Genomic DNA, 10,784 nt, shown 5'->3' with positions numbered 1-10,784 from the left:
AAAATCATCAGCTCGGAGGTTGGGTCTTGGGCGCAGTTGGGTGTTCCAACAGGACAATGACCCCAAACACACGTCAAAAGTGGTAAAGGAATGGTTAAATCAGGCTAGAATTAATGTTAAGAATGGTCTTCCCAAAGTCCTGACTTAAACGTGTGGACAATGCTGAAGAAAGAAGTCCATGTCAGAAAACTAACAAATTTAGCTGAACTGCACCAATTTTGTCAAGAGGAGTGGTGAAAACCAGAAGCTTGCCAGAAGCTTGTGAATGGCTACCAAAAGCGCCTTATTGCAGTGAAACTTGCCAAAGGACATGTAACCAAATATTAACATTGTTGTATGTATACTTTTGACCCAGCAGATTTGGTCACATTTTCAGTAGACCTTCATGAATGTTTTTGTGACCAACAAGTATGTGCTCCAATCAGTCTATCACAAAAAATACGAGTTGTAGAAATTATTGGAAACTCAAGACAGCCATGACATTATGTTCTTTACAAGTGTATGTAAACTTTTGACCACGACTGTATATACTCTTGCTACATATAATTGTGCAAATAAAAGGCATATACATGTAAATAAACACAATAATGTTAATGATTACATGAAATAATTTGTGCCTAACAGTATTGTATATATCAAGTTTAGACTTGCATATTTCAACATGTCCGAAAAGGAGTAGGGAGAAGCAGAGTTTATTTCATCCAATCCCTTCTTCATATATGTTAATGGCAATTCATATTTTGTTTGCTTAAATTTGTGGTCGTTTGAAATGTCTTCACTTCCTAGGGTTTGTACTCTATGTCATAATGTTCTACCCAAAGAGAAAAGAACTGAGCATGCACACTAATGAATAGACAGTGTATGCCGTGTTGAAGAAAACTATCCAGATAAAATAATAATGAACAAGTATGAATTTTAAAAAAAGGAAATAATGGCGGTGTGCAATGTTCAAGAAAAACAAATACATAATTATGTTGAACAAAAGATAAAATGCAAATGTAATAAAGTTAAAAAATATGAAAACCATTAAGAATGAATATATATAATGAAATATAACAATAGTAAAAAGGTTGAATAAGTGATACAAATAAAATAATATTAAACAAATATGACTTAAAAAAAAATCTTAGTAAATGCCATACATACATATGTTAAAATAAAGATAAATGAAAATGAATTAAGATTAAATAAAAATAAAAACAAGTTTGTATATAGTATAATATGATAAGTAATTGCAAATATGTAGAATATGTGATAGGGAGAATAAGAATACAGAATGTGTTTTATGTATTGAAGAAGGAAAGAGAAGAAATGAGGAAAGCAAGTTGGAAGTAGTGTTGTCCGATACCAATGTTTTGTTACCGGTACCAGTACCAAAATTATTTCAACACTTTTCTAAATAAAGGGGACCACAAAAATGGCATTATTGGCTTTATTTTACCAAAAAAATCTTAGGGTACATTAAATATATGTTTCTTATTGCAAGTTTGTCCTTAAATAAAATAGTGACCATACAAGACAACTTGTCTTTTATTATTAAGTAAACAAGCAAAGGCTTCTAATTTAGCTGCTGACGTATGCAGTAACATATTGTGTCATTTTCCATTCTATTATTTTGTCAAAATTATTGAGGACAAGTGGTAGAAAATGAATTATTAATATACTTGTTCATTTTCTGTTAATATCTGCTTACTTTCTCTTTTAACATGTTCTATCTACACTTGTATTAAAATGTAATAATCATTTATTCTCCTGTTGTTTGATACTTTACATTAGTTTTGGATGATACCATACATTTAGGTATCAATTCGATACCAAGTCGTTACAGGATTATACATTGGTCATATTCAAAGTCCTCACATGTCCAGGAACATATTTCCTGAGTTTATAAACATAATATAATTTTTTTTTAAATGTTTCAGTGTTATAACTTCACCTTTATCGTTAGTTTTTAAGCTAAAATGCGTCCATTCTCCCTTTTCTGTCTACACACTGTGTCTGTTTGTAAGTACTCCGTGATTGTGCGCTGCCGAACATGCTCGTCTGCTCGTAAACCAGCAATGACGACGTGATGGCAACGGGGGCGACTTTTCAGAGGCGGTATAGTACCGAATATGATTCATTAGTATCGCGGTACTATACTAATACCGTTATACCGTACAACCCGAGTTGGAAGCATTAATGGGGTGGAAAGATTACAGTATCGCTTGTGTAGCGGGAAAGAAAGGAAGAATAAAATGTGTTGAAAATAAAAATTAAAATGATTACATCCATAAATTGAGCAAAAAAATACATAAATTAAACTATGCACAATAACCTTTTTGTTGCTGTGGACCGGTCAACGCTTGAAAAATCGTCCCACGGACCGGGGGTGGGGTGGGGGGCTGGGGGGAATGGTTATTATAATTTTTTTATTATTATTATTTTTTTTCATAAAGAAATACAATCATGTGTGCTTACGGACTGTATCCCTGCAGACTGTATTGATCTATATTGATATATAATGTATGTATTGTGTTTTTTATGTTGATTTAATAAAAAAATAAAATAAAATAAAACATTTTTTTTTTTTTTTTCTTTCTTGTGCGGCCCGGTACCAATCGGCAGGGGCGCCGCTAGGGATTTTGGGCCCCATGAAAATAATCTTTACAGGGCCCCCAACACAGTGTCATTATTTTTTCTGTATTATAATTTCATCATCATTAGGGGCCTCTCTGGGCCCCCCTCCATCATGGGCCCCTAGAATCCGTCTCCTTTACCCCCCCCCCTTTTCGGCGCCCTTTTCGGCGCCCCTGCCAATCGGTACCGGTCCGCGGCCCGGTGGTTGGGGACCACTGGGCTAAAGGAAGTAGAGACATTAAATAGAAAGCATAGTACTGATGTAAAAATCTGACAGATGGGTTATTTATGAAAAAGTACTGAATGTCAATTGAACAGCAACCAATGTCAATTGGAATACACATTACTTAATATTGTCAAAATAAAAACAAAATATATTAAAAATCGTTTTACATGAATAAAAAGTGTGACCACATTTTGTAACAAATGTGGCTTGAAATAAAATGTAATAATTTAGCCAGGGGGCGGCTCTGCTTTTAGCTCTTTTAGTTGTCAATCCGTGTTTTGGCGACGATTACTTTCCCTGGCGTCGCCCCCCCTCCGCGTATCGACTCGCTCGACACTCGACTGTTTATATATATAAATATATATGTATGCACGCGCACGCACATCGCGCGCACGCGCACGCAGACACGCACACACACACGCACACACCGAGCCAACTCGTACGCGCTCAGTCAGTCAGTCCTGGGCAACTTTTTGCAGACTCGTCACTCCAGCGGACATGTCGCGGCGCTGAAGACACGCCGTCACCATCGCGGCTCATCCCGGGAGCCCGCACTCAAGAGGAAGGGGTCGGCGGCCGATATATATAAATATATATATCCACCCCCCACCGTGTGGCACCGGAACAAGACGGGAATTATTATTATGAGCTTTCCCCCTCCGCTAATGACCCGCGGCCAGTAATGCCGGAGACGTCTCCCGTTCAAGATGGCAGATTTTTATTGAGTTTTGAGCGGAAATCTGCATTTTCTTCTTCTTTGCGATGAATAACCGGACGCCTTGCACCGATGGCCCCTGTATACGAAGGTAAGACGTCCCGCTGTCGGGTGCATGTGTTCCCGCTGACAGCATCGTTTATTCCCACGTAAAGCTGTCCCGTTCTCGCTCGACTTTGCCATAATACATGTGCGCAAAAAACACCTGCACGGAGAATCTTTATTTTTTATTTTTTTTTGTCTTTGTTTTATATCTGTATTGATTTTAAAAAATAGATACATATGCGCTATGGCTGCAGCGTGTTTGAATGAACGTCCCTGAACGCAACATCCCCACCAAAACACTTTAAAGTGCCTGCATGATCACATATGTGTGTCGTTCAGATCCCCGTTAAGAATTTGGCCAAATTAAGGATTACGCTTGTAGTGAAGCAACATACCGGTAATTGATATTTGCTCATTTGTGCAGTCTCACTTCTTTGCATGCATGTTTATGCAAATGAGCATGCGTCACAAAGCAAATAATGACCCCCCCCCCCCGTGGTGCTAATATTTATTTTAGCCTCATGTTTAATATTTCCTCCCCTACTCTATAGTCCCTCTGCTGGCATCAAAGGGAACCCCCTTCATTTCTTTTTCTTTCTTTTTTTTTTTTAACCATTCATAAAGAGTTGCAGGAGATCAACTTTGTCTCTACTGGGAAGATTTCTGTTTAATATTAGAGGCGATGATGCGTTTGAGGGAAACATGAAAAGGAAAGTTTGAATTTGAGACGCCTATGCAAAAGGTAATTAGTGTAAATGACATTCCCTTGGCCTCATAGAGAGGGGGAGAGAAAGGGAAGAGAAACAGGCAGCAGGGGGAATTAATTACCTTGCCTGTCCTCCTCAGAAATAGAGAGGGTTGTTATGTGCAGCCGTCATGGCGTTTGGGAAATGAGTTTTTTTTTGGGGGGGGGGTGGGTGACTTTGTGTTAAATAAGAAAAGGCTATCATGGAGATTACTCTCCCATGGCTACAGGGCACCTATTAGTGCGGACCTGTGTGATTAACTAGCAACTCTGGTGACTGGGGAGCAAACAATTGACGGAAGAGCCTTTTCTTTTTCAATTAGTATGCTTTAAGACGACGGTTGATTGGTTTGTTAAAATGATTATGATTAAAAACAACATCGTTAGAGGCTCCTGAGAACCAGCGTCCTCTGCAGTGGACGTTTGTTTTTTTGGTCTTTTTGTTACGGTGGCCACAACGGAAAGCCGCAATACAACAACATTAGGGAAAGTTTTGCCGACAGACCAGTAGAAAAAAGTTTTAATGAGCAGAGTTGGACAAAGTCAGTGAAAGTAAGCTATTGTGATCCTTGTCACTGCGAGACAAGAACGCACACTTTTCTCTTTCCTGTGCGTTCTAAATAGTGAAAAACTGCTAGTATGGGGTGGCTAACCATTCAGGTGCCGTCTTCGGTTAATAGGGACCAAACGTGATAATTGGATTTCTGCAAAAATATAATTATTATTAATTAATCAAATATTTTCATAGTTAGAACACAAAAAACTGTTTACAACCTTTGAACGAAATTATTAGGCCAGACTCCATTAGATTACAGTATTTTTAAGGCTCAATCCGCACCCACAAAATTTTAGAAGACACATGTTTACAAATATTAGCCGTGCTGGACTATAAGCCACAGATATATACCGGTACGAAATATTTTTTTAAATGTTTATTCAAATACCTTAATTGTTTCCAAATGGTGCCTGTCACATGGCAGTAAAACGGCTGATCAAACAAAACAGAAGTCCTCGTCATGGATTTACTACCTGTGGAAGCGAGCTGCCCAGTCAGCTAAACAGACTCGATAACTCCACGGTGACGTTATGGTGGATTTACAAAACTGAAACAAAACAAAAAGAATACCTTTTTAAGTAAATAAGGCTACAGAGACTTGTAAACGAGTTAGCATATTGGCTAATGCTTGATTATATGTATACATACATATACTGTACTATTGTACATGGTAATTGGGATTTGTTATATATTGTATATATTATATAATATAATAATATATTAGTATATATTATATACTGTATATGTAATATGTACTGTATATATATTACAAATGTTATATATTACATTGCCACTTTGGTACATTTTTAGTCTACTTTATACCTTTTGTTTTCACCCTCTTTTTGTGCCCTTGTGTGCATTATCCTTTCTATCCTCATCCTTTCCATCTTTTGTAACTGAGCTACTATGTGGAACAATTTCCCTTGTGGATGACTAAAGTTTGTCTAAGTCTATTACATGATGATGGCACGTACAAATGAGTGTGTTCCACTGTAGATTACAGTCCTCACCCATAGCCATCAGGATCCTCCAAGCTTTGTTATGGCCATCACCCGGCCACTAAAACACGGCCATGACGTAGAAATACTTCTTGACATTCTGGGTAGTTCCTCTCAGTTAAAACTGGGCTTCCATGTTTAAAACCACGGGCGTAAGTTGTTCTGCCAAAACTTGGTCCATTTGAAACCCGCAGCTACGATAGTTAGCTTTAATGTTAGCATTCTGTGTTAGCGCTGCGTGCTAGCATCGCATGGTATTGTCAGTCCACATTTCTCCAGCCAGATGTCGCAGATGAAGCGCACCTCCTCTTTGTTTTATAGCTGACGGTTAAAAGCCGATAGCTGTCTCAGTTAGCCTAAAGTGCCGCGACGAATGTCCTATGCTACATCTTGCTCTTGTCGTTCAAACTTGCTCGACTCAAAGGAGCCGACAGTGGCTATGACGTCATTGCGTCTATTGCGTTTATTCCGACCATACAACCCAATAAATAACTATCCAAAAAGCGCCAACAATACTCCATTTACATTCTGTGACCTGAAAATTAACCAAGTGTTAGGGATATTGTTATTATAAGCATGAACGTTAAGGACCTACATTTAGCAGCGCATTGATCAGAGAGAGGCAACTTCCTATGCTGATTTTATAAATAAAGTTGGTATGGTATGGTATGGTGTATTGACATCCCTGGCTGGTGAGCTGCTTTCTCGCCTGTCAGCTTGTGAAAGTTAATTCTAGAATATAAATCATGCCTCTTACCTTGATGTGGACATAAACTGAGAAGTTGGTATACTTTGACAGCTAATTTAGACCCTGAGATGGTGAGAAACACATGCGAAAGACGCTGGTTTGCCACATTTATTTCAACCCTCTGTGATTAATTCTTCCTCTAAACGAGAAAATATCAACATCCTATCAGTCAGCATCCCAGTGACAGCAGATGTTGTACAGTAAGTGATGTTATGTTATGTTTTTTGGCTCTCATGAAGTTTGCAGCGAGTCGTAATCAGTGATGCTATTAAAGGAAAAAGTGAACTTTGTGATGCATTTATGAAATATGTGTTGCCGTATGCTTAAAATGAGCAACATACGTAAATATCAAAATGTATTATGAACGTGCCTGTTACTACATTACATACAGTCGTGGTCAAAAGTTTACATACACTTGTAAAGAACATAATGTCATGGCTGTCTTGAGTTTCCAATCATTTCTACAACTCTCATTTTTTTGTGATAGAGTGATTGGAGCACATAGTACTTGTTTGTCACCAAAAACATTCATGAAGATTGGTTCTTTTATGAATTTATTATGGGTCTACTGAAAATGTGACCAAATCTGCTGGGTCAAAAGTATACATACAGCAATGTTAATATTTGGTTACATGTCCCTTGGCAAGTTTCACTGCAATAAGGCGCTTTTGGTAGCCATCCACAAGCTTCTGGTTGAATTTTTGACCACACCTCTTGACAAAATTGGTGCAGTTCTGACATGGACTTGTTTCTTTAGCATTGTCCACATGTTCTCAATGGGGTTTAAGTCAGGACTTTGGGAAGGCCATCCTAAAACCTTAATATTAGCCTGATTTAGCCATTCCTTTACCACTTTTGACGTGTGTTTGGGGTCATTGTCCTGTTGGAACACCCAAATGTTGTCCCGAAGAATTTGGAGGTAATCCTCCTTTTTCATTGTCCCATTTACTCTCTGTGAAGCAAAACAGGCCCACAGCATAATACTACCACCACCATGCTTGACGGTAGCCATGGTGTTCCTGGGATTAATGGACTCACCTTTTCTCCTCCAAACATATTGCTGGGTATTGTGGCCAAACAGCTAAATTTTTGTTTCATCTGACCACAGAACTTTTCTCCAGAAGGTCTTATCTTTGTCCATGTTATCAGCACGTGGGCATTAAATATATACAAGTAACATTAAAAAAGGCATTAAAGTGTGTTAAATTAGATGTGATGAAACCTGTAGAAACCCTGTTGTTATTTTGTATTACTTTCACTCATTAAATGACTAATCACAGCAACAGAATAGAAATTAAATATTTTTTCAATTGAATAATTGATTTAGTTGATTACTTGTTGCAGCCCTTATCCCCATTACCTGTAGTGTCATCTGCCTCTTAAGAGCAGTTCTTCACTATTTAGAATGCACAGAAAAGGGAAAGACATCTGTTCCACTTCTTGTCTCACATATAGATTGTGGATGATGGGCAAATCAAAAAAAGAAAATGCAGTTCCCCTTTAGGTTGTTGTGTTTGACTTAAAGTTGTTTCGATGTGGCATTTGCAATTCTTTTGACCTTTCTCAGCCTTGTATTTTTTTGGTCAGCATTACAAATGTTGGGGGACAATAGCTGATATGCAAAACACAAATATCCACTGCAGAGGACTGGGGTTGTACGGTATACCGGTATTAGTATAGTACCGCAATACTAATGAATCATTTTCGGTACTATACCGTCTCTAAAACGTACCGGTCCCGCGCCCGCGTCGAAGTTACGTCATGACAATGCTGGTTTACGAGTAGACGAGTATGTTCGGCGGCACACAATCACGGAGTACTTACAAACAGACACAGTGTGTAGACAGAAAAGGGAGAACGGACGCATTGTGGCTTAAAAACTAACGATGAAGGTGAAGTTATAACACTGAAACGCCCTCAGGAAGAGGTGTTTTAAGACATGGCTAGCTAGCTAGCGGCTAAAGTCCATCCGCCGTCGGCAGTGTTTTAGCGACTTCTAAATCACTAATCCTGGTCTCTATGGCCACAAATAAAGTACGTTTCTTACAAGTATCATCCCTGCAGGACGAGGAATAGCTAAACATGCTTCACTACACACCGTAGCTCACCGTAATGTAAACAAACGCCATTGGTGGATCTACACCTAACATCCACTGTAATGATATCAAGTACAGGCACGTATCTAGTCGATACTACTATGATTATGTCAATATTTTTTGGCATCACAACATCTTCTTTTGTTTAAAAAAAATTATATTATGTTTATAATCTCAGGAAATATGTCTCTGGACACATGAGGACTTTGAATATGACCAATGTATGATCCTGTAACGACTTCGTATCGGATTGATACCCAAATTTGTGGTATCGTCCAAAACTAATGTAAAGTATCAAACAACAGAAGAATAAGTGATTATTACATTTTAACAGAAGTGTAGACAGAACATGTTAGAAGAGAAAGTAAGCAGATATTAACAGTAAATGAAGAAGTAGATTAATACTTCATTTTATACCACTAGTCCTTAATAATGTTGACAAAATAATAGAATGATAAATGACACAATATGTTACTGCATACCTCAGCAGACTAATTAGGAGCCTTTGTTTGTTTACTTTCTACTAAAAGACAAGTTGTCTAGTATGTTCACTATTTTATTTAAGGATTTAACTGCAATAAGAAACATATGTTTAATGTACCCTAAGATTTTTTGTTAAAATAAAGCCAAATATGCAATTTTTTGTGGTCCCCTTTATTTAGAAAAGTACCGAAAAGTATCGAAATAATTTTAGTACCGGTACCAAAATATTGGTATTGTTACAACACTACAGAGGACGCTGCATGCTTCTGAGGAGGATACAGGTTAACTTTTATCAGGTTTGAGTTACTAAACCGAAGCAGAAAGTAGTTGACTTCCTTGACGGGAAGAGAAGAGTTGAGGTTTTGGGTGTGCATATGGGTGCAGGTAATAAGATGTGCTGTCACCTGTTTGCTGGATGCACAGATGCTTACAGGTGGAGCAATATCCCACAGAGGACTCATTCATTCATGCCCACGCAGATGGACAAAGTGTGAGTCAGACCGTGCTGAGGACGACGGTGGTGACAGGCAGTGCAGTGTTAGGGGAAGATTGATGTTCGATTAATCCACCCACACAGCCACTAATGTGACTTTTTACCTTTAAAGAGAGACTATTGGTGAGGGGAACGTAGTTGTACCCTGCCCTCACATGAAAGGAAGTTTCTCCTAATAGGGCAGAGCGACTTTCCCAGAAATGACCATGGACTCTCTGTGTCTCCCAGCTTCCTCCCCTCAGCCTTGTTTGGAGCTGCTTGATTGATCTCTTCCTCATATAGGCTGCGACCCAGGCTTACAGGCCAAGGTTGTGCCTTTTTAAACCTTGATTAGAATTGCAGGAAGAGCTCTCTGGGACTTGAGAGTCCACAGCAGGGGCCACACCTTGCCGGGATGGATTCTCAGTCCTGGCAGGGTGGTGAGTTCAGCTCTTCATTGTGTGCAGGAGAAGAGTGAGGTGAGCCGCTTAGAATGCTAAAAAAAAAATGAGGTAATACTTAAATAGCTTGCAGGGAAAAGGAGTCATCACTGTGAGAATCTTTGTAGTGTAAATCTATCTTTGCTATATCCTAATGTCCTCTCCTGTTTTGCATAACTGGGCTGTTTTTGTTTTGTTTGTTTCTTGTTGTTTTTTTTTACAATATTTCCAACTCTGACAAAAGGAAAAAAAAATACAAATAACACACACTTCTTGTAACACCTAGTTATTTAAACTGTAACTGTTCTGAAAAGACCCTCTCATAAGGCTGCAATGATTAATCGACTAAATCAATTCATTCAATTATTAAAAAAAGCTTAGATTTTTTTATTTAAATTTAAAGTTAAAGTCCCAATGATAGTCACACACACACTAGGTGTGGTGAAATTATCCTCTGCATTTGACCCATCAGTCATCAATCAATCAAAGTTTATTTATATAGCCTATAAGTGTCTCAAAGGGCTGCACAAGCCACAAGTACATCCTCGGCTCAGATCTCACATCAGGGCAAGAAAAAAACTCAACCCAAAGGGATACAATGAGAAACCTTGGAGGGGACCGCAGATGTGGGTGACCGGTGC

At 38.5% G+C, this 10,784-nt stretch overlaps 1 protein-coding gene across 2 annotated transcripts in view; it reads left to right on the top strand.

The window, feature by feature from the left end:
- Positions 1 to 3,260: 3,260 nt before the first annotated feature.
- hipk2 (homeodomain interacting protein kinase 2) overlaps positions 3,261 to 10,784 on the top strand; it is a 281,102-nt gene continuing 273,578 nt past the window's right edge. Inside the window, exon 1 of one of the 2 annotated variants that reach the window (XM_072913916.1) lies at positions 3,261 to 3,651. In XM_072913916.1, coding sequence (XP_072770017.1) covers positions 3,633 to 3,651 — 19 coding nt within the window. In that variant the 5' untranslated portion in view covers positions 3,261 to 3,632. Of the gene's footprint in view, positions 3,652 to 4,309; positions 4,348 to 10,784 lie in introns of those variants that run through there. The other variant, XM_072913917.1, reaches the window with a different exon arrangement.

This window comes from Nerophis lumbriciformis, linkage group LG10, assembly GCF_033978685.3.
Source record: "Nerophis lumbriciformis linkage group LG10, RoL_Nlum_v2.1, whole genome shotgun sequence".
NCBI lineage: Eukaryota > Metazoa > Chordata > Actinopteri > Syngnathiformes > Syngnathidae > Nerophis > Nerophis lumbriciformis.
This window is presented reverse-complemented; position numbering and strand designations above follow the sequence as displayed.